At 36.9% G+C, this 25,031-nt stretch overlaps 1 protein-coding gene across 3 annotated transcripts in view; it reads left to right on the forward strand.

Moving 5' to 3' along the window:
* CDH18 (cadherin 18) overlaps positions 1-25,031 on the forward strand; it is a 259,346-nt gene that overhangs the window by 126,131 nt on the left and 108,184 nt on the right. For all 3 annotated transcript variants that reach the window (XM_090276205.1, XM_090276206.1, XM_090276207.1), the window contains exon 4: positions 22,854-23,021. In XM_090276205.1, coding sequence (XP_090132331.1) covers positions 22,854-23,021 — 168 coding nt within the window. The remainder of the gene's footprint in view (positions 1-22,853; positions 23,022-25,031) is intronic.

Raw genomic sequence — 25,031 nt, forward strand, 5'->3', positions numbered from 1 at the left:
AGCACTACTTGATACTAACAATTGCCACCAACTTCTTAAACCACTGAGTTTGTGTCTTGAAAATCCTTGCTTCTCTTATTACAACTCTTTCTCTCCCTTTCTAGATCCTCTTCCTTCTCCCAACTCCTGAAGTTCTTTTCTGTCTTTATTCAGCCCTTTGGCAATCTCAACACTTCCTGTGGTTCCAATAAATAATCATAGCTACATGATCCCCAGTCTACCTCACTCTCCCCAGTCTTTTTTTATTTAATAGGCTTTATTGTTTATGCTATTATAGTTGTCCCAATTTCTTTTCCCTTTGTTCCCCTCCACCCAGTGACCCCGCTCCCTCCAGTTGCCCCCCCTTAGTCCATGCCCATTGGTTGTGCATATAGTTCGTCTCAACATCTTCCTATCCACTCCACTCCCTACCATGCTTCTTAATCCCTGTACCATCTCTCTCCCTTTCCCCACTTCTCTCTCCCGGCTGACCTCCCCCCCCAAAATATTCCCCATACCTGTAATTATTTTCCCACTCTCATTGCCTACTTAGTCTACCTTTGTTTTAATTCCCTAGCTTCTGTTGTTGGTTGTTGTGATACAGTTTTCATTTTAATGTTTATAATTTTGATCCTCCTTCTCCTAAACAAATCCCTTTAACATTTCATATAACAGTGGCTTGGATCTGATGAACTCCTTCAGTTTTACTTTGTCCTGGAAGCACTTTCTCTGCCCTTCTATTCTGAATGACAGCTTCGCTGGATAGAGTAGTTGTGGTGGTAGGTTTTTGCTTTTCATTACTTTGAATAGTTCTTGCCAGTCCCTTCTTGCCTGCAGAGTTTCTTTTGAGAAATCAGCTGATAGTCTTATTGGGACCCCTTTGTACATACTTCTCTTCTCTCTTGCTGCTTTTAAGATTCTCTCTTTATGTTTAATTTTTGACATTTTGATAATAATGTGTCTTGGTGTGGTTCTCGCTGGGTCCAGTGTTTTTGGAACTCTCTGGGCTTCCTGGACCTGTAAGTCTATTTTCTTCCCCAAGTCAGGGAAGTTCTGCTTCATTATTTTTTCACATAATTTTTCAATTTCTAGTTCTTCTTCACCTTCTGGTAGCCCTATGATTTGGATGTTGGCCCACTTATAGCTGTTCGATAAGTTTCTGAGCCTCTCCCATTTTCCTCACTTCTCGTTTCCTCTTTCTGAACTGGTTGACTGTTTGTTCCTTCCCTATGTTCCGATTTGTTGGCTTGATCCCTGGTTTTCTTGCCCTCACCACTAGTTTCATATGTGTTTTTGTTTATTTCAGCAAGACTAGCCTTCATTCCTTTCCCATCTTGTTTAAGATCTGCTTTTAGGTATGTAAGCATTTTTATAACCAGAGCTCTGAACTGAACCTCAGAAAGATTTCCTATCTGCTGCTTCATTAGATTAGATATTTGCTGTCTGGTCAGCTGCGTCACCGGGATCTCTATCACGATCTGTGCCATCCTGACCGTTTTGTGTTTACCTTTGTTTCTTGGGCAGGGCTTTCACAACTTCTGCGCTACAGGGGGTGGAGCCACGTGCATTCATCACAACTGGGCGACCTGTCTCACCATGCTGTGGTGTTTTCTGCAGGGGGAAGGGGTCCAAGATGGATTCTTGCCATTCACTCTCCACCAAGAGACCTGGAGCCTCCTCTTTCATCCCTACCCCCTCCAGGCCCCACAGTCCAAGGCAATGGAGGTTTGCCTTCCCTGGCTCTGGAATCGCAAGCCGACGGGTCTGGTCTGCAGCTGGGGGTGCTCCCCAGGTGTCCCTCGACTCCCCTTAAACATGGGCTTCTGTGCTCACCACTGCCCTGCCTCCATCGCTGCTGCTACTGTGGAGAGCACAGCTTGAACTCTCCTCCCCAGCTTCACCCCTCCTACCTGTCTGGATGAGCAGCACTTCTTTATAGCTTCATATGTTGGACTTCCATTAATTTTTGGTACTGCTGTTTTTTTCTAGTTTTGCAGTAGTTATAGTCCTTCTTAGTTGTGGAGGGAGATGGAGCGTGTCAGTCTAAGCCTCCATCTTGGCTGGAAGTCTCCTGTGTTTGTTTGCTTCCATTCATCTGGGAAGTTTTTATGTGTCCTTTTATTTTAAATGATAGCTTTGCTGAACAGAATAATCTTGGTTGTAGGTCCTTGCCTTCCATCACCTTGAATATTTCTTTTCAATTCCTCTGGTCTACAAATTTTCTGTTGAGAAATCAGATGACAGTTTTATGGAAGCTCCCTTGTAGGTAACTAACTGCTTTTCTCTTGCTGATTTCCCTTTGACTTTAACGTTTTGCATTTTAATCATGATTTGTCTTCCTGTGGGCCTCTTTAGGTTCATGGACTTGTACGTTTCTTTTCTTCCCCCAATATAGAGGAGTTTTCTGTCAAAATTTTTTCAAATAGGTTTTCAATTTTTTTCTCTCTTTACCTTCTGGCACCCCATGAGGCGAATGTTAATGCCCCTAAAGATTCCAGAGGTTCCTTACAGTATCCTCTATTATTTATTTGTTTGTTTGTTTGTTTGTTCGTTTATTTATTTATTTATTGGCTGTTCTCATTAGGTGTTTTTCCATCCTTATATTCCAAATCACTAATTTGATCCTTGGTTTTGTCTGTTGATTCCTGGTAAATTACTCATTTCAGTTGTGTGTCCTTCATTTCTGACTTGTTCTTTTTTGTGGCTTCCATGTCTTTATTTCATGCTTTTCTCTAAATTCAACTACTTTTCCCCTAAATTCATTGAGCATCCTAATAACCAGTGTTTTGAACTCTGAATCTAGTAGATTGCTTGTCTCTACTTTATTTAGTTCTTTTTCTGACGTTTTGTTCTGCTTTTTCATTTGGGATTTGCTTCTTTGCCTCCTCATTTTAGCAGTTTCTCTGTGTTTGCTTCTATGTATTAGGTAGAGCTGCTATGTCCCCTGGGCATGGCAGAGTGGCCTAATGTCGTATGGCTCCTGTAGGGTCCAGGGATACAGCCACCCCTATAACCCAACCTAGGCGTTCCAGTTGCGCGCCCCCCACATGTGGGCTGTGTGCATCCTCCTATTGTAGTTGAGCCTTAATTGCTATTGGCACATCTGTGGGTGAGATTTACCCCAAATCAATCCCCTGAAAAGACTATGAATACCTACCACCAACCACCCTGGAGAATGATCTATGCAGGGACCCACCCTACATAGTAAAACTTACTTCAGCAGGGGCCTAGTGTCCCTCGACTGTGTCACTGTGGAGGTGGTTTGGTAGTATTTCAATGGGGTCTGAACCTATCCATTGGTGTGCTGGCTCTGGGGCCTCTGGTGAGGTGCAAGCCAAGGTCAGCTGCTGCATGTATTCTGCCCAAAGCCACCTGAATTGGGCTAAAAATATGATGTGCAGATGGCTGCTACTTGTGCTAGGCTTGGAAGTGCCCAGGAGAGGCAAATCTGTGAATCACAGCCAACTGCTACTGGTTCCAGGCCAGGGGTCACTTAAGTAGAGGTACAGGGCACAATGAGGCTAGATGCTGCTTGTTTGAGAGATTTTAAGAAAGTCTGAAGCATGAGCCATGACAGGTCATTCCTTTTAAAAAGGTGCTGGAAACAACTTAGGTGGGCCTGCAAGTATGGTTGGGTGGGGTCTCAGGGAATGACCAGGGAGGGGCAAACAGTGATATCCAGGCTGATAGAGACTTAGAAAAGACACCTGCCTACTGACTTTGTGGGAGGAAGGATCATCAAAGAACAATGGCCTCTGGCAACACTTTTGTCTGGAAGAAAGCTGTACCCCCAGCTCTTTCCCTGATGCCAGACACTTCACTTTCTCCCCTTATGTTTCTGGTGCCTTTTGAGCTGCTATGCTAGCACCGGAGCTCAGAAAGAGTGAGTCAAAGTAAGGTCATCTGTGGCACCTTTATGAGGAACGGCCTGGGACTCCAGGGCTCTGCCTTCTCATTCAGCCTTCGTTTTCACTGTTTGTTGTTGTTTGTTTGTTTGCTTTCAACCAGAAGTTATGGAAATTTATCTTCACAATACTGGAAATCCAGGCTTTGAAGCCTGGTATGGAGCTGGGACCACTTGCTTATCAGGGGGAAAATGCCAGTTGAGATATTCCTGACAATTTTTATTCACCACATGTGTGTGTGGTACCAGCCAGTTCTGCATCTTCACCCTTCTAACAGTCTCAATGTGGCTTCTTCATTAAATCCCTAGTTGTAGGAGATCTTTCAGCTAGATTTCCAGGGATTCTGAATGATGGTTGTTCTGTAGTTTAGTTGTAATTGTAATATTGTTGTGGGAAAATGTGAGTATTGCTTTACTTGAAGTCTCCCTTCTCCTCTTTTAAAATTAACAATTTTTAGTCCTGATTGCTGGTTTTATATACAATGTGAGGAATGAAGTCTAAATAGGAAGCACTTAATGGTAGTTAGTGACACGTTCTTCATTATATGGGGCATGAATGAGTATGTCCATCCATCTCTTTATAATTATCACTATCCTGACTCTCCAACCCAGACCTTTCTGCTGAACATCATGTGTTCAACTACTCATCAGTCTATTTCACACTGATGGTTCTTAAGCCCATAAAAGTCAATGTAGCCGGGAATTAACATGTCTAATATTGTAAAGGGATTCCTACTGACACAAGTCCCTAAGCCAAATGCCTGAATGCCATTTGAATCACTCTTTTTCCCTCACACCCCACTTCCAATCAGATCTCTTGTCCCTAAAAAGGCACTCAAAAAGGCCTCATACCTTCTGTTAAGTGTATATGTGCCAGCCACATTTCTATTCACACTATCACTGAAATCCACCTTATTTTGTATACTTTTCAGGTGACACCATACTTGATTTAACAACAGCATTTGTCACACTGAATTAGCTTCCTTAGTTGAAATACTTTTCCAGGATGCCACATACTCTTGGTTTTCATCCTTTCCTAACAATCATCTATTATGTGCTGCTTCCACCTTTTCTCCTAAATTTGCTAACATGTGGCAGTTTTCAGTGTTTGAGCCTTTACTATAAACTCATCCCTTTATTAATATCATTAAGCTTAGTGGTTTTAAATATTGTCTGAATGCTGACTACGTGAAATGCTACTCTGAACTACTCTTCTAAACACCAACATACTGTACATGAACTGAACATTTCTGCCTGGATATCTAGGACACATATCACAGAGCATGTCCAAAGTCAAATTCCTGAATTCCAACCTCCCCACACAGAGTTTGTATAGTCTTCTATATCTCATTCCAAAGCCTTCGGATCGTACCCTGTTTCTGTTTTTCTCTCATACCTCAGATCTATTCCATCAGCAAGTATTACTTTCAAGATATACCCAGTGTCTGACCACTTCTGCTTATTTCTATTTTAGCTGACTATTGTAATTATCTCTTAAGCTGTCTCCTTAATTCTTCCTCTGCCCACACAGTCTGTTCCCAAAATAGTAACCAAAACAATCGTGTTAAAATAACAGGTCATGTCACTCCTTTGTTCAAAAACCTAGCAATAGCTTTTCATCTCATTTATGGTTCAAGTCAAAAGCATTACAATAATTTACATGCCTGTAAATAATCTGGCCCAACATGGCATTTTGTTCTGATCTTCACTTCTTGTTCTTTTTGCTTTTAGAGATGTTGACCTCAAAAATTTTTCTCAAACAAGCTATAAAGCATTCACATTAAAGCATTTGAACTTATGACTCATATTTTTTTGGCTGGAACACTTTTCTCTCACTTCTTTCAAGTCTGTTTATTCTTAGCAGTCAGTGGCATGTCCATAAATATTTAACAACCAGAAATACGAATGCTTCTGTATAAGTACAGAAACGGCAAAAGTAAGCTTACAGTTTTGAATATGTAAAACACAGCTTATTCTTGTATTGTTATTTATTAATTATTGTATTATTTGCCATAAAATAATAACTGTAAACCTAATTTTGTCCACCCTTGTATATATCTATATTGTAAATTTAAGTTATAAAAAAGATATGGACCACCTAGTTTATAAGCAATTAGAAAATATTCATTACTCTTTATTGTAAAGTCCCCATAGCTTATTGATTCTTACAGAATGCTTTCATTGATTTTTGCCAAACTTTTGTATCCACATGCAACCTATTGTTGAAATGCAATGAATATTGACAAAATCCTACTGCACATAAATGCTTGATTACTGTCTGAATCATCAAAGAAGTTCCTGGAATCATTGACAAACAAGTTTAGTTCTGACTTGGGTGTTTGTTGATATTTTGTTTACATTAACATGTACATAAAAGAATTTACAAAGTCTGTTCAGAAAATATCCAACCATGTGCTATGGAAAATAGAGACATTTATTCAAGATGCTACAAAAAACATTGTACATAAGACAATGATGCCTTAGTTCCCTTCAAAGTAGGGACCTTGGGACCTCACACAGTTCTCCCAGTCAGCATCATCTGCCCGTCCTCTTTTCCTAAATCTTATCAATTGTCTTAAATTTCTTTCCTTCCAAAGTTGATTTTAGTTTTGAGAAAAGCCAGAAGTTGCAGGGGACCAGATCTGGGTGGTGGTGAGCCTGAGTCATGTGGGTGATTTGATGTTTCACAAAAAAAACTGCACGAGATCTGATACATGAACGGGTGCAGTGTTGTGCTGACGCTGCCGATCACCATTGCCTATAGCTACAGCCATCGCAATCATCTGAATATTTTCTGTAGAAAAATGCTTAAGCTTAACACAAAATTTGGTGCAGACTGGTTGCTTTGCTCTCTCATTTTGAATGTGATGGCCACGCAGTCCACATGCTCACTCAATGGCATCTAGTACAGTGAAGTCATCATTGCTCACACATGTGCATCCCAGGCCACTCTCCTTGGCTTCAAGGTTACATTGATGTTGCACAAACTATTCGTGTTACATTAACAATGGTTGAACATTTTCTGGAAAGACCTCACATGCAAACTTCATTTTTTCATCATCTATATGAGCCACCTTTTTTTTTCCTGCTATGTTAAATGATAATTTTTATTAGTTACAAGAATACTCTTCAACTGTTTTGTGTTACTCCCAATATAATGGCTAATTTATGTTTAATATGCTTTATTTATATTTTCTCCTTTACTTTCTCCAGTTTAGAAAATCATGAAATTAGTAAAGTAAGCCTTGATTTAGCATCATTTGCTGACTTCCATGGTAAAAATACCCCAATGCCAATGATTTTCAACTTGCCAATATGATGCCACCAAACATGGAGTTGAGAAAAATGAGCACTAGCACATCATTCCGCAACATTTTTACCATAGAGACAAATTAGACAAATAACATTAAGAACATAAATACTAGTAAAATATAGTAATTTAATTAGAAAATGATGGGTTTTCAGTATTCATTATATTTTAAAATATAATGTTGAGTGGCACATTTTTATGACATAATTTTTAGAAATGGCCATATTTACAAATGAGCTCTCCATATTTTTGAAACTTTAACAGTCAACTTTTATGAGTTTTATTAGCTAACTCCAGCATACCACTATTACATTCCTAGTTAAAACTGTAAGCCCACACCAGATGCTTCATTCCACCCTTCCGCAATTAATACCACCTTGTCTTCTATATATAATGTAGATAATTATCATGCTTTCTTTGTGCCATAATCAACCCTCTCTAAAATTTAAGCTTTATGAGGGCTGTCAGTTTGTCTGTCCCTCAAACAGTACCTAAACTTTAGTGGTCACTCTATAACTACTAGTTGAAAAATGAATAACTCATTGTAGCTCACAGGATAAAAGAATCCACAGCCATTCTTTCTGATCATAAGATTGAATAATCTGTTCTGTTAGATCCCCCGAGCTTCCCACACAAAGTTCTTTATCTATTTTCATCTTTACTTGAAATTGTGTTATTTCACATATTTTTTCCTATCTTGTTTTTTTTTTTTTTTCTTTAAGATGTCTTCACCAGTTATTTTTTATCAGACTACTCTGATGATTTTACTTAAATAATCTCACAAATATAGACTCAAAGAACAGGCTTACATTATCTATATGTTTCTTTTTTCTGGGTGTAATTTAGTTCTGCTTAGGGTTATAGTCTGAATTGCCCCTCCCCACACCAATTCATATATTGAATCCCTAGTTCCCAATACCTCAGAATGTGACCTTATTTGAAGGTATGGTCTTTACAGAGGTTACCAAGTTAAAGTGAGTTCATAGGGTTATGGGACATAATATTAAACAATATGACTAGTGTCCTTATGAAAAGAGGAAATTTGAACAAAGTGATGCACAGACAGAAAATGATTTGAAGATACAAGGAGAATGCCTGTGAGCTTAAAAAGAGCCATTTACAATACAAAGAGAGAGACCTGAAACAAATCCATTCCTCGTAACCCTCAGAAGGAGCAGAACCTGCCAATGCCTTGACTTCAGACTCTTAGCTTCCAGAACTCTGACATAATACATTTTTGTTTTTAAATTGTCCAGTATGTAGTATGTCTTATAGCAACCCCAGAAAGCTAATACAATTAATATCAGAAGGAAATAAATTCAATGTAGTAAATTTATTTGTTTTATGTACATTCTAGTTTCATTTTAAACCAAAAACAATGCTATGATGCATTTCTGTGGGTTTTATAGCATTCCATTCACTCAGCAAAGATTCACTGAGGACAGCAATGGATTAGAGATTGTTTAGGCAATGGTGGCACTGAAAAAAAATTGAACTTGTGATGTTTTCACTCTAGTAGGAAAAGACAAACAGTTGTCATAATTAATAAGCAAATTAGTACAATAGCAATTGCACTAATTGATGTGATGGCATTACAAAACACAAGAGAGTAAATTGAGAGACAAAAAATTAGTCTTTGGGAAGGGTAGGAATGGTTCACTATGTCCAGTTTGCTCACGGTGAGATGATAACACACATTACCAATGGACTGGCAAGAGAACCACTGAAGGTAAGGTCATGCGAGCATCTTCAGGGTAGAGTACAGCTTCAATCAAAACTGGAGGGGCTTGAACTGCACATTAGGGGAAACAAAGTAGGATTACTGTGTGGTAGACACACATGCATGGTCCTGAATCTTCTTTAAGGAGTGCTTTGCCACCCAGCACAGGAAATGCGTTCAGCACCACACTCTCAGCTGTCAGCTCCTTTAAGATGTATCTCAGGTGCCCATAGACACTTGGCTGAATTCACATTATTTCCTGGATACCCCTCATCCAGCAATACTTTATTTCTAAGTTTCTATATTTTCTTATTATTTCCTTATTTTCCAAGAAAATAGTATTCTACTTAAGTGGGGTATTTCTGCAAATGTTCAGTATCTAGTTTAAAAAAAAGCATTTTATATGATATTTAAAAAAATTTAAATCATATTTATAATTATTTTTATGTAAAATACTCATAAATATTACAGATAATCTTGTTACTTTCCATAGAGTGTAACTTTCATATGATAAGAATTATAGTAATTTTATTATTTACAAAAGTTGCATTCTATGTGTTCATTGCACACCAATTTTATGGAGGTCAGTTTCATAGTTCCTCTTTTCTTTATCTTCAAATACTATGTTTACCTGGACCCACAAATTATATTTACATGTACCATAGCTGGAATATTTGAGATATGTATTTCTGTATATGTATGTGTATATGTACTTCAGTTCTGGAGCAAAAGGTGAGGTAGAAGACAGAGAGAAAGAGAGAAAAAGAAAGAGGAAGACAGAGAGAGAAAAGAAGTGTTAGAAAAGTACATAGAAAGTCAACCCTCAATTATTTATTTTCCTATGAAGAATAAATGTATGTATGTACGCATATGCATGCATGCATGCATGCATACATATATGGGTATGTATGTGTGTGTGTGTATTTGTGTGTGTGTGCATGCTTATGATTTATTACTGTGCTGCAAACTGCCCTAAAACTCAGAAATTTCAAAACAACAGTGATTTTGGAAGTCAAGAAGTTGAGCAGGGATTATCTGGGCAATTTCTTGATTCATATGGCATTGACTTGGTTACTTGCTAGCATTCAGTTCATACTTGGACTTATGTGGAGATCCAGAGATGAGTCCACTCATATACCTGATGCCTCAGTGGAGAAAGCGGAGGGACTGAGCTCAGATGGATCCCTTGCTTGTATCATCTCAGGGCCTCCCTATGTTGTATCTAGAGAACCAGGTAGCTTGACTTCTTGCATGGAAGCTCAGTGCTTGTATAGATCAAGGTGGAAACTTGTAGTTCTCTTAAGTCCAGGGCAGAACTTGCCATACTGTCACCTCTGCTACACTGTACTGGCCAAAGCAGTCATAGACCAGCCCAGATTAATGGTATGGGTAGTCAATTCCCTGAAAAAAAAAAAAAAAAAAAAAAAAGCAGACCATAAACAGCTAATGGCCACTTGGAGCAAAATTAATATTTAGTTTCTTAGTTTCTCATTCTTTCTTCTGTTGTACAAAAGACCAAATCCTCAGTTTTTAGAATCTTTCACTTATCCAAGGCCATCCACCATCTTTCGGACATCATGTTGTTTATAATCAGAACCTGAGCAAGAAAATCAGAGATCACTTCTGAAGCCATGTTGCTAAGATGCAGACATCCTTCCAAAATCTATTTCCAGATCAGTTACACTATTTTCCTCAATTTTCTCACAAGGAATCAGAAACTCAGAAGGTAGAGATTGTGACAACAGACTCTGAATTCTAATTGCATAGACTGAATACTGGCTCTATGCTACCTATCTGTCCTTGGGCAATTTTCTTTAACCTTTTATTCTTGTACTCCCTCCTTTATAAAAGAGGGGCATAACATGAAAAACTTTCATTGACAGTTGATGTCAGGATTTAATGTGATGATCAACATAAAGCATCCTTCATAATGCTTAATATGTAATCACTGTCAGTACTTCCATTATCATCATCATCATCACTGTTGGAATTTACTGCCAGATAAGCCTCTTTTGAAATTCATAGTTTATATTTCTCTATATAATGCAGTCTCAGTGCATATTTGCTGAATAGAGTAGTTATGTTAAAGTCTGAAATTCTATAGAATATTTGGCCTTCACAAATGCCCTGGAAACCCTGTGTTTTTATTTATATGTTATTAACTATATTAACTAGAAAGACCAATCTTTTGAAATTATAGATTCCATTAAAGCATTAGCAAGAGATATCAAGATAAAATGCAAAAAGAGAAAAAACAGAATAAAACCTCAGAAAAAATTTTAATGACACATCAGCACAACTACATTCTTCTTGAATCTGTCTGATGTATCCCCAAATCTACAAAGAATATAATAAGGTAATTCCTACTTTAATGATTATAATGTTGCTGTCTAAATCCATCTCTCTCTCACCCCCCCACCCAAGATACTCCCATAGCCCTAACAAATTTAAACAGCTTAATGAATTGCGCTAATGTCATTATGGCATTAGGATTTCAATGCCAGGAAGTTCTGGGTTACATTTTGGATTGGGCAAATTACTTATCTGGGGAGAATTACTTAAACTTTGACTTTTCTCTCTCACAGAATATATGGGAAAAATATATGAGATACATACCTGAAGTCACAGTCACTACTCACAGCATCTGAAAATCTTTACTTTTTTCCTCAGTGAAAATAAAATGCTTCAATATCAATTTTAATCATCAGAAGAGACAAGTGTAAAGAAGGAAAATTCAATCTTCCTACTAAAGCATAAAAATGTCTACCTTCATGAATTTATGAGTGCTAATTCCATGGGGCATAGCTTGAGACTAAATATATTGAGTTATTTGTTTTATTTTTAAATTCTGGGATGCCAGTGTCATATAATATATTCTATATATTTTTAAATAAAATAAACCATACAGAAAAATATAAAGACAAATTGGAAGTTTATTTCATTACCCACTAGGACTTTAGAGTCTGGATATGCTGAGCGTGACTATAGAGATAACTGTGGATCTGCTCAGCCTCAGCCAGTAACAACTGACTAGTAGTGATGTTTAGTGGGTATTGAATTTCCACAGGGCAGCGGCAGAGCTATTCAAACCTTCAGTCGCTTTGTTCCTGTTGTACTCAGCTAATCAATGATGGGAAAGGGGAGCAAAAGGGTATTAGATATTGAGCTTAATAAACAGGAGCGCCTAAGCCTGTTTGCTTCACCAGGAAACTATAACTTTTCACATCCCTGAGGTTCACAACATTGCTCTGTCAAGGGGATTAACACTCTTCCCTTCCCCTTCTGGTACCAGGTTACAGGGTGGGGGGCTCTAGGGGAATGCTTAATCATAGAGGACTGTGAGATTAACCAAGGCGTGTAAACCCATGCAAAGCACATGAAAACTTGGGAAGCTGATTGACCATTTTAAGAAAGCACCTGGTCCATCCCAGACCCAATCTCCTGATTATAACCCCAGGGGAAAAAATGAGGCTTTCTCTCTCTCTCTCTCTCTCTCTCTCTCTCTCTCTCATTCCCTCCCTCCGTCCCCCCAGCTTGGGACGTGCACTCACCCCATGTGTTCACATATGCTTTCTTCATAGTTATGTGGCATTAGCAGCTGCATGGCCCACGGCCTCCAGGAGAGAGCCTGAATACTGCAACACAGCAACAGACTGCATCTGGAAGCCCACGCTAAGCTAGCTGGGTGCTGGACTGGACTGTAATATGCAGCAGAAACTCTGCTCAGTGGCCTTCATCCTGGCCCTACTGAAGATAAGATTGAACTTTTTCCATGGCAAGACAGATGGAAATACAACATTTGAAAGTCAGGAGAGGAGCCTCCTGAATTTTACATCATCAATAAAATTCACTACAAAGTCCCATTGTGCTGTGCGCATCTCAAGAAATCCCTTTCCTGGCGATACCGACAGAACTCTACTTTCACTGTTAACAACTTGTGGATCAAAACTGAAATATTTAGAGTGTTTTCATACTCACTGAGAATCTGATCTCTACTGTTCTACAATAATTTTCCAATGATACCAATCTTGTCCATACAGTCCCACACTTCCTAGATGCACACCTCTGTTCACGTCAGATCCCCTTTCCACGGAGACCGTTCTTGCCATTCTCCCATAAAATACTCTTTGGTCATGCTTGTCCATTTGGATATTATGGCCTCTGGAGTCTGGGATTTGTTTTCCATTTAAGAAAGTATATTTTTAACTTTCCAGATTTGCATATCTACTTCTTCAGCAGTAAACCCTCGAATCATAATATTCTAACGTCATAAGCTCTGCCCATGTGTCATAAACACATTCAGCATATATTGAATTGGTGGTGAATGAAAAAAAAAAAGAGTTCTAGAACTATGTTGTCATATACTATGTTGCTAATAGATATCTATAGATTCAATGTCTAAATCTGTTTGCTTTCAATATAGACAAGATATTCTGGGAGCCGCATGATCTTTTCAGAGTCAGGAGGGAAAATTCTGAATGCATACTGAACAGACTAACATATAATATACTAAATGTTAAAACAAATAGAAATTGAATAGCTAACAAAAAGAATCTCCCGGATACCTAGCTCACCACACTCAGGCAGCTGAAAAGATTAATTATTAGTGACAAAATGTAAAGTGTCGTCATGTAGAAAATGAGCAACGGGACTTAGAAATATTACTAAACCTCTGCCTGTTAGGCTTAGTCACTGAAAGAGACTTCAGTTGTGATCCTCAACGGGGCTTACAATCCACAGGGTGGGGTGAGAAGGGTCCTGGGGTGCAGCTATTTCTTCACCTGTAGCTGATACTTCATGGAGGGGGTGCTCTGCTTGGGAAGAGTGGTTTCTGCAGTGTGGTGGTTGACTGAGCACAGGGATCCTGGCAGCTGAGCCTTCAGCTTTCTCCCCGGAGTCGGCAACCCCAGACTCTCCTTACACAGCTAAAGTCCACACTGCGCTCCCTCCACCGGAGCCCAGGTTAAATTGATGCAAATGAATCCTGTGCTTTGGGCCTTCAAGAGGTTAGCTGCATCCCTAGCCATCTCTCCCTGGTGGACAGAAACCCCACTGCTCTTCACAACCAAATGTTTTGTGGATACTTCCCCAGCTCTGGTGCTCTAGGCTGGGGAGCCTGGCTTGGGTTTCAGACCCCACACTTCTCAGGGGTAACATCCCCTACAGCTGAGGCACCCCTCCAGAACCTCAGCCACCATCCATGGGAACCCAGTCAACCCTCTTGTCACTCTGCACCTTCTACCAGTCTCGGCGTGGTCTCTTCTGTAAGTCTTTGGCTATGGGGCTTCTCTCTAGCTAGTCCTCAGATGGTCATTCAGAATGACCTTTCTAGCAATTTAGTTGTAATTTTAGTTTGGTCCTGAGAGGAGGTTCGTGTAGCTTCCACCAGCTCAGCCGCCAACTTGGATCCTCATATTAATTTAAATGAATAGATCTTTCAATGACACATAAGCACCGTGAGACCATATCTCAAATCTGACCATTCGTGAGATTCAGGAAATGAACTTGTCAACCATAGTGAAGCTTGGTCCCACTCCCCCAGTTTCTGATTCAGTAGGTCTGAGGTGGCAACCTTATAGTTTCATGGTAATTGACATTCCACATGATTTTGTTATTAACCAGCCCTTGTGCCCCATTAGAGAAACACTGGAAGTCCATCACATTTTAATAGACATTGCATAATGACATGTTAGACACTGAATGAATGAATAATTAAGCAAATAAAGAAGTAAAATAAATATTTGAACCAAAGTGTATATGCATAGTTTAGATATTGAAGCAAATTACCAATTTCTCTTATAAATGCACATGTGTACCTTGGAGGTTTCTGTAGGAATTTGAATCTGCATGCTTGTTTATTCTAGCTTTTTAGGGATTTCATTGTGAAGTCTTCTGTGGCAGTGTCTAATGAACCAAATTTGTACATTTAAATCTTTAGTTCTTTTTAGTGAGTGAAAATTCAAGAAAATATTTTGGAGAATCTATTGCTATATATGAATCTTATCATTCAGGGAATATAAACATATGGTGGGTCTGTGAGTTGGATTCAGCGAGCAATGTTTATAACCACAGATGAGTTTTCAATGTTATAAACTTGTATTCAGCAGAGGGTAATTCCCAGTTATAGGCCCCTACATATCAAGGTGATTGGGAAGCAGTAGTCAATAGGTAATTTGCAGGCAGTGGGGCACCTACAATTGTTTACCAAGAAAATAATAAGAAACAAAACAAAATAATACAAAGGTAATCACATCCTGTTGCTTCAACCCAGCATCACAAGAGAATAAAAGGCAACAATTCCCTTTAACAATTTAGAAGTAAACATTGCTAGTGAAGCATGTCCTGCAGACATTCAGAATATGCCATTACCTTTTACCTAACATGCATTATAAATAGAAGAATTTTTCTTTATTTTCAAACAAATGACTAATGCAGTAACTTATAGAAATTAATATAGCTGCTTTGTATGATTTTTAAATAAATTTAATGAAAAGGTCATTTGTGGTATGTTCTTATTAAGTTTATGTAGAAGAGAAAATTAAGTTAGATTACAGTGCTGTATACGTGGGCATATGTGGCAGAAAAACCCAAACAAACAATTAAAATTTCATTTCTTACTTGAGCTATGTAAACATAGTTTAGCCTTGTATACAAGTTTAGACTTCACGGTTTTGAAAATGTATATCAGCATTGCATATTATTTTTTGTCTGTGTATGTATGTTTCCACACATGTATGTGTGTATTGGCATGACATACTGGAGATATTGTGTAAAAAAGTATAAATACATACTGGTAGAACTTTGTCTTTCTAATTGTGGCTTTTAAAAATATGGTCTTGATCATCTTGCACTGAAATCACATGTGGCAATTGTTATAGATATTTGGTGAGGTCATCAAGACCAATTTATTCTCGAGCTGAATTAGGGCAATCAGAGGCTTCTCACATGATCATCCCCTGTCCATTGAATATTACTTATAGCCATAGTTCCCATCGTGGAAGCTGTTTTCAAGAACATAGCTTTGAGAGAGCAATGCATAATTGAGGCAGTCGTCGGCAGCCGTCCGTCTCGAGAGACGATGGTGTAGCTTCTTAAGAGTCTATCTGCACCGCCGAGAATGGCTGTGCAGTCCGACTCGGGAGTGACACGGTATCTGTCTCCTCCCGTGTTGAATCGACATCTTGTGATGAAGCTACAGAGCCTGGGCAGGGTGATATGGAGGGTCTGCTGTTGCCCATGCAGCAGACCCCCCCTCTCTTCGCAGCTGAAGGGTCCAAGGGAAAGACGGAGTCAATACAGCTTGGCTTCAGGTGCGCCGCAGGAGTTGCCGGTGTTGACTACAACGTCAAACCGCCTTAGGGACTCCGGCTCCGGATTTTCTGTCGGGGTTTACTCCCTTAGCCTTTCCCCTGAAGAGGTATGCCGCAAGGCAGCGGAGGTTTTTTGGAGTCAGAGTTTTCCTTCTCTGATGTGCCCTGACTGGAAGATCGAACCAGCGACACTTAGCTCGCAGGCCGACGCTCAATCCACTGAGCCAAACCAGCCAGGGCTCGATTGGGTATATAGTCAACTGATATTTGACAAAGAAGGAAATATTATATAGTGGAGAAGAGAGTATCTTGCAACAAATAGTGCAAAATTATGGCATAGATATTACACCCTTTAAAACAGTAACTTAAAATAGACTTCAGGTCAAAATATAGAATCCAAAAATATAAAATTCCTAGAGATTAATATAGGAGATAGTCTATATGACCTTGAGTTTAACAATGACTTTTAGATAAAACACAAAAATCATGATCTATAAAAGAAGTATTTATAAAGCTGAATTTCAAAAACACTTAACTTTTGCCCTGTGAAAGACACTGTCAAGAGAATAAGAAGACAGGCCATAGCCTGGCAGAAAATATTTGGAAAACAGGTATTTGATAATGGATGGTTATCTAAAATATACAAAGAACTCTTAAAACTCAATCAGGAAACAACCCAATTAAAAATGAGCATCCATTTTTTATTAGATACATCATATTCTCCCAGTCAGTGGGTTGTCTTTTTGTTTTACTGAAGATTTTCTTCACCGTATTGAGCTTTTTCATTTGATTTAGTCCTATTTGATTACTTTTTGTTTGTTTCCCTTGCTCAAGGGAGTTGTCCAGAAAGATAGTCATATTGATGTCAGATAGTTTACTTCATATATTTTATTCTAGGAGTTTTATGGTTTTAGGCCTTACATTTCAGACTTTAACCCATTTTGAGTTTATTTTTGTATATTGTGTCAGAATGGTACAGTTACATTTTTTTTGCATGTATTTGTCTATTTTTCCAATATCACTTCTGAAGAAACTCTCATAGCTCCAGTGTATGTTTTTACCTCCTTTGTCATATATTAGTTAACCATAAAAGTAATGGTTTATTTCTTGGCTCTATATTCTAGCTTCCAGCTATTCTGTTGATCTATTTGCCTGTTTCTTTGTTTTTTGTTTGTTTGTTTATTTGGTTTTTTTTGTGACAGTATCATACTGTTTGGATTATTATAGCTTTGTAGTATAGTTTGAGACCTAGAAATGTAATACCTTCAACTTTTTTAAAATCAATATTGCTTTGGCTATTCGGGGTCTTTTGTGGTTTCATATAAATTTTAGGATTATTTGTTCCAATTCTGAGAAGAATGACACTGGTGTTGTATAATAATTGTGTTTAGTCTGTAAGTTGGTTTGGATAGTATGGCTTTTTTTTAAAATGCTATCCTTTCTATCCATTAGCAAGGTATGTCCTCCCATTTATTTGTGTCCTCTTCAATTTCTTTCTTCAATGTCTTATACTTTTCAGAGTAGAGGCCTTTCACCTCTTAGTTAAGTTTATTCCCAGATATTTTATTCTTTTTGTTGTCATTGTGAGTGGAATTGTTTTCTTCACTTTTGTTTCTGATTTCTTGTTATTAGTGTATAGGAAGGTGACAGATTTCTGAAAATTATTTTTTGTGTTCTACTACTTCACTAAACTTCTTATTAATTCTATTAACTATTTTTATTGGATTCTTTAGGGTCATCTATATATAGTATTATGTCATCTGCAATAGTGACAGTTTTACTTCTTCCTTTCTTATTTTTTCTTACCTCTTTGCTGTGGCTAGGATATCCAGCATTATGTTGAATAATATTAGTGAATGTGAACATTCTACTCTTGTTCCTGATCTTAGAGGAAAAGCTTCCAGCTTTTCACCAATCAGTGTGATGTTAGCTGTGGGCTTGTCATATGTAGCTTTATCAAGTTCAGGTCAGATACTTCTATATCCACTTTATTAAGATTTTTTAAAGATACTCAATATCACTAATCATCAGAAAAATACAAATCAAAACTACATCAAGATACCAACTCACACCAGTAAGACTAGCTATTATGAAAATGTCAACAAATAACATGTTGGTGAATATGTGGAGTAAGAGAACCCTCATGCACTATTGGTGGGACTTCAAACCGGTGCAGCCCCTGTGGAAATTAGTATGAAAAGTCCTCAAAAAACTAAAAATAGATATACCATATGACTCAGCAATTTCAGTCATGGGTTTTTATCCAAAGAAAATGAGAACACTAATTCAAAAAGACATATGTACCCATGTATATATTGCAACACTATTTACAATAGCCAAGGTGTGAAACAAGCCTTGATGTCCATTGATAGTTAAATGGGTACAGAAGATGTGATATATATATATATATATATATATATATATATATATATATATATATATATATACACCCAATGGAATATCACACAGCAATACAAAACAATGAAATATTGCTACTTGCAATGACATGAATAGATATAGAGGGTATTATTCTAAGTGAAATAAGTCAGGCAGAGAAAGAAATACAGTATGGTTTTGCTTATGTGGTGAATATAAGAACAGAACAAAACAAAAACAGACTCACAGAAATAGAGACCAAAGAAATGGTTATCAGAAGGAGGAATGGGTGATGGGTGAAAAGAGGAAGGAGCATTTATGATAAGTTTGATAAGTTTATGCAGTGATAAGTGATTACTAGAAATAATGGAGTGGTCCATGACAAGGTATAAAAAGTTTGAGTCACTATATTGTACACCTGAAACTAATATAACTATTATAAGATTATATGCCAACTATACTTAAATCAAAAAATAAAAATAAAAACCATGGGTAAAAGAATGAATAGACAACTTACCAAAGACACACAGATGGTAAATAAGCATATGAAAAAAAATTAATATCATATACCATTAGGGAAATGCAAATTAAAAGAACAATGAAATATTACTAAATACCTAATATAATAGCCAAAACCTGGAATACTTGCAACACTAAATGCTGGCAAAGGTATGGAACAACAGAGGCTCTCATTTATTGCAGGAGTGAAAGAAAAATAGTACAACCATTTGAGAAGTCATTTTAGAGGTTTCTTACAAAACTAAACATGCTTTTAACCATAAGATCCAGAAATCACATTCCTTGGTATTTACTGAATGGAGTTAAAAACTTATGTCCACACCAAAACCTGCATACAGATATTGAGAGCCATTTATTCATAATTGTCAAAGCTTAGAAGTAACCAAAGTGTTCTTCAGTAGGTGAATGTACAAACAAATTGTGTTGAGGGGAGAGAGGGATACATAGGGGAAACAGAGAAGATTTTTAGCGCGTTGAACTATACTGTGTGATATTATAATGCTGGATACATGTCACTTATACATTTGTCCAATGTCATGGAATGTATAACACCAAGAGTAAACTCTAAAGTAAACTATGGACTTTGGGTGAAAAAGATATGTAAATATAGACTCATCAGTTGTAACAAATGAACCGTTCTGGTGCAAGATGTTGATAGTGGGAGAGACTGTACATGTATAGGCAGGAAGAGGTACTTGGTAACTCTTTGTACTTTCTTCTCAAATTTGCTTTGGAACTCTGCTCTTAAGTACAGTCTATTTAAAGAAATGTACTGTGTATAACAGTGTTCTAGGTCACGTTGCTTACAAGGATCTGAGCTACATGTTAGAAGGGGAATATTGTATTCTGTATCATGTTGCTATGGCAATTTTGACTCTAACAATCCCAGTTACCTCTGTGCCCTCATGAGGAGAGGTCATAGCCAGCACATGTAACCAGGCTGTTCTCAAAAGAATTGTGAGTTTAAACGGATCTTTAGACAACCTATCTGAGAAGTATGTATCAATTCTGGATATGCTCTTTTCTTTCCATATACAAATTTGGCTGGCATGTTTCTTCCCATTTTGTGTCAGAAGTAGCTATAGTATAAAGGAAGGGAGATAATGACAATGCAGTGAAATAAATGAAGTCCATGCAATATAAAACAAGGGACTGTGCTGATTTCTCTTCTGATTCTCTTAAATGAATAACATTCAAATTTAGTAAAATAGATATCTAGCATTTACTTTATAATGATTGATTTTTATTTATATATTTATATTCTGCAGAAATTATTTTTAATTATTTCACTGCAAAGCATTATCCTGGACAATAATCTCATACTTCTTCCCACCAGAGGCAAGTCCCACTTATAATGTATTCTTTTTACAATGGCATTTTTATTTTGTTTCAAATACTAGAAACCATGTATTTCTTTCATAAAATATATTAATAAAAATTTACCTCATTCACTTCTGCATCAATTCAATTATTTCTTATATAATTATTATATATGATAAAACATTGCTCTTTTTAATAAGAATGCTTGAGGCTCTTTATATGAATGAATTATATGAATCATTTATCATATTAATGTAATTTTTATAAGAATAATTTTCATTTCTATTCAGCTTCAGGAAAATTTTTCTGAACTCCTCAATCATACGTTCACAATTTTTAAAAATCAGGGGATCTTTGTTCCTGGTGCCTAAGGCTCTCTTCTCAAAGTCATTACACATCCAATCAATTTACTAAAATATATATATTATATATGTATAATATGTATATATAGAGAGAGTGGCTCAGTGTTCTAAGCTGAAAGTAACTGATGGACTATTCCATTCCACTTTTAAAGACTATTTTTAACTTGAACATACAACAAGTTTTCTCTCATTATATCATATATTGTTTGCAAATGTGTTAAGCTCTATAGTTAGCAGTTATTATAATTGGCATCATGCTGTGATTTGCACTGTTAACTAATCAACTGTGTGTTTGATTGAAGTCATTTTGGTGTCTTTCTCAAAAGAGACATGATCCAGATATCTTTAATACAAATTAAAAAAAGGTTGTTAAATGTTGACCGATGTTTGGAGTACCAAATATATTTATATTATATGTTTGTATCCACATAATGCATATATGTATGTATTTATATAGTTATTTATAATATAGATCACATACACAAGGACAGGTTTTGTTTTCTTTTTTATGATTTTGTAAATAGTGCTTAGATAAAGATAATCCTCTGGGAAATGTGTTTCTTTTTTTTTTTTTTGGCATTTCATTTTATTTTTTTAATTATATTTTATTGATTATGCTATTACATTTGTCCCACTTTTTAGGCCTCTCTTAACAAAGCTATCTAATTTATATGTGTGCCTTTACTTATGCATAATTACAAATGAATATATAATATTTTTATCTTTTTATTGAATCCAAGAATTAATTAATGAAAAAGTCCATCAAATATCTCCTTGTTCTTATAAGATAAAAGATGTAATGTTTACGTGATTTTTGTAACCACGCTCATCACTTTATTTTGCTTCTGTACTTAGATCTAGTTCTTGTTGCAATTTTTAGTTTTTGACAAAAGTAATGAATTTCTTAGTCTTGTTATATGAAAGTCTGTCCATAAAGTATCCAGCCATGTAATAAGAAAAATATTGAAGAAGATACAAGATAAAGAAACATTGTACACAGGACAATGATGCCTCAGTCCTCTTCAAAGTATGCACCTTGGGACCTCACACAGTCTTCCCCATCACCATCAGCTGCCCAGTCATATTTTCCTGTGTCTCATCAATGGTCTGAAATCTCTTCCCTTTCAAAGGTGATTTTAGTTTTGGAAAAAGCCAGAAGTCACAGAATGCCAAATATGGGCTGTAGGGGGGCTGAGTCACCTGGGTTATTTGATGTCTCAACAAAAAAACTCTGCATAAGACATGATGCATGAGTGGGCATGTTGCTGTGATGAAGCTGCCAATCACCAGCTGCCCATAGCAGCAGCCTTCTGACTCAACTGAACAGTTTCTGCAGAGGAATGTTCAAGCGTAATGCAAAATTCGATGCAGATTTGTTGCTCTACTTGCTCAGTCACTTTGAAGGCAATGGCCACACAGTACCTATGCTCACTCAACAGTGTCTACCTCTCACACTGACTAATACATGAAGGTGTCATTCTTCACGCTTGCACATTCCAGTCCACTGTCCTTGGCTTCCAGGTTACATAGATGTCATGCAAACCATTCTCATTATGTTAACAATGGCTGGATTTTTTCCGGACAGATCTGGTATGTTAAGTGCCTCCCACCTATAATCTTTGTTCAGGTGTCCACACTTCCTCAATGGCTTCCATCTTCAAACTTTTGACAACCATGTCAGAAAGCTATGTAAATAATTAACCTCAGATCATCTCAGGTGTGGAGCGCAAGTTGTGAATGTTGAACACACCAGCAGAACAAACACTCTCAGAGTGCAGTGTACCTTCTAGGAGCTGTCTGCCCCATGGAATGCAGAGATGAGTCTCTTAGTTTGCCATGAATAGAATGGTTTGTGATATGAGCTTGTAATAAATGTTCTAATTAGACAGATTAGTAACATGGTTAAGGTACTGTTTGTCTCAGAAGCCTGACTTTTCTCTCAGAAGTATTTCATTTAAAAATACATTCCTTAAAACAGAAAAAAAGGAGAAATATTTCTATGTTAGTTCCCATTGATTATATAATTCATAATGAGTTTTTAAATATGTTACAGGAGTTATTAGAACTGCCTTACATAACATGGACAGAGAAGCCAGAGAACACTACTCGGTGGTCATTCAAGCCAAAGACATGGCTGGACAAGTTGGAGGGCTTTCAGGATCGACAACAGTCAACATCACCCTGACAGATGTCAACGACAATCCCCCACGGTTTCCTCAGAGTATGTATATTTTTCTTTTGATTTGAATTTATTACTAGTTATTTATGTAAAGCAAAATGAAATACTTGAATACATAATATCATGTTACTGTCACCTTATATGGAAATATTTTGTTTTTGAGCTATATGGTGTCCCTTCTATAATATAAATGAGATAAAAGAAATCATTCTACCTATTGTCTGCTGAACCTGATAGACAATCGTCACTGTATCAAAGGTATTTGTTTCACCTGATATCACAGTTAAATAGTTAATATGATGTAATTTTACTGGGTAATGATATCCTGCATTTGTTCAAGTATTTATGGATCACTAAGATATTCATAGAGGTATTCTAAATACACTTTGATATGGGCATTCTCATGCAAAATGATGGCATATATAGCTTTTTGACTGACATTTAAAAGAAAACTCGTCATATTAGGAATGCATACTTTTCACACACACATACACATACACTCACATACACACACCATCCAACAGCAAAGTACAAGTAATACAATAAGGTAGGGTCTCAGAGTAGAATATGGATCTTGAGACTAGAAAGCATAAACTAGCTTAGAAGGAAGAGATATTTATGACATCTTCAGAATGGGGAAAAATAATTATATTTACATGTTTCAATGTGGCAGACTGTAGATGACACTTTATAGAATAATCTTTAATTATAACAGTCCTATAGGGGATTTGTGCCTTATGTTCTTCTTACAGTTGATGTGTAAAAACCAATAAAATAGACAATGTGGTATGTCAGTAATGGCTCTTCTCAAGTCAGTGCTACATGCCTTCTCTAGCTTCATCTTTTGAGTATTGGTCTCAGTAAACCCCAGACCCAGCCATCTGTACTACTGCCTGTTTTAAAAACATGGTCACACCTTGCATATCCTTACTTCAGCTCAGATTTCTCCACACTCACATTTCTTTGTTTAAAAACCCTGCTGTAAGTGTTTTTGAACTTTGTTGCAGAATGAGCAGAGTTAATTAATCTTAATTTTCTGTTTCATAGCACTTTCCACGTACTTTCACGGCACACTTATTACCATAGGCACATGTCTCCTTGACCACTATGCATCCCTCTAAGTAAGAATGATGCTTGAATTGTCTTTGTAAAGTTAAGAGTTCAGATTAGTCCCCAGCCCTTGAAACATGAGTACTAATGAGTAAGTGAATGAGTCAAATTTAAATACTCTGTCAAACTACCTTTGCTAAAAGACAAGCAAGTGAGGTTCACAGTTAAGCAAAACCATTTTAAGATATTGGTTCTGAGAATAAGGTTATGTGACCTGGTTCACTGGCCTTTGCCCAGCGAAGAAACTGTGTTGAAAGAAAATTATAAATCATAGTTAGGTTTATATTACATTAAACCATAACATATGATTAAATTTTAAGCTATTTTACAAAGTACGGTGTATTTTTATATTGCTTTTCATTTAGTCCACACAATATGCATATACACATATATCACTTTCACACAAGTGCTATTTTTTAATTAGATGAGAAAAGTCAAGTGTAAAGATTTTTTAAAAGATAATGAGTAATAATGCTAAATTCAACTGAATACAAAATTGGTTATAATTTACAATACTAATTTGTCTACCTTATTTTCAAGTAGATTCTACCACCACGATTTTTCAGATATATATTAATAGCATAGATCTTAAGTAAAAAATTCAGTTGTACACAAAAGGAGCTCTATTAAGGTGTGGCAATAATACAAATAGCATCTCCCTTTCTCTTTCTCTTCCTCCTTCTCTCTATAAACTAATTTAAAATTTAAAAGCCCATTAAAATTGACTTTGGAATTCAACAGAAAATTGTAATCGTGATGAATACAGTAACAATGTTATTGTTGAAGAATCCATTCATGGTGAAAACAATCATTTTACCCAACAAGGAAACTATAAATGTGTACTCTCTGAGTGAACTCATTATATCTAATGGATCCGCCTTTCTTTAGTCAGTAACAGTCTCTGCAGAAGGACTGATGAATGTCATTCCTGTCACAGTGCAA

The sequence above is a fragment of the Furipterus horrens genome, unplaced genomic scaffold (assembly GCF_987537825.1).
Source record: "Furipterus horrens unplaced genomic scaffold, mFurHor1.1.pri manual_scaffold_5, whole genome shotgun sequence".
Taxonomy (NCBI): Eukaryota; Metazoa; Chordata; class Mammalia; order Chiroptera; family Furipteridae; genus Furipterus; species Furipterus horrens.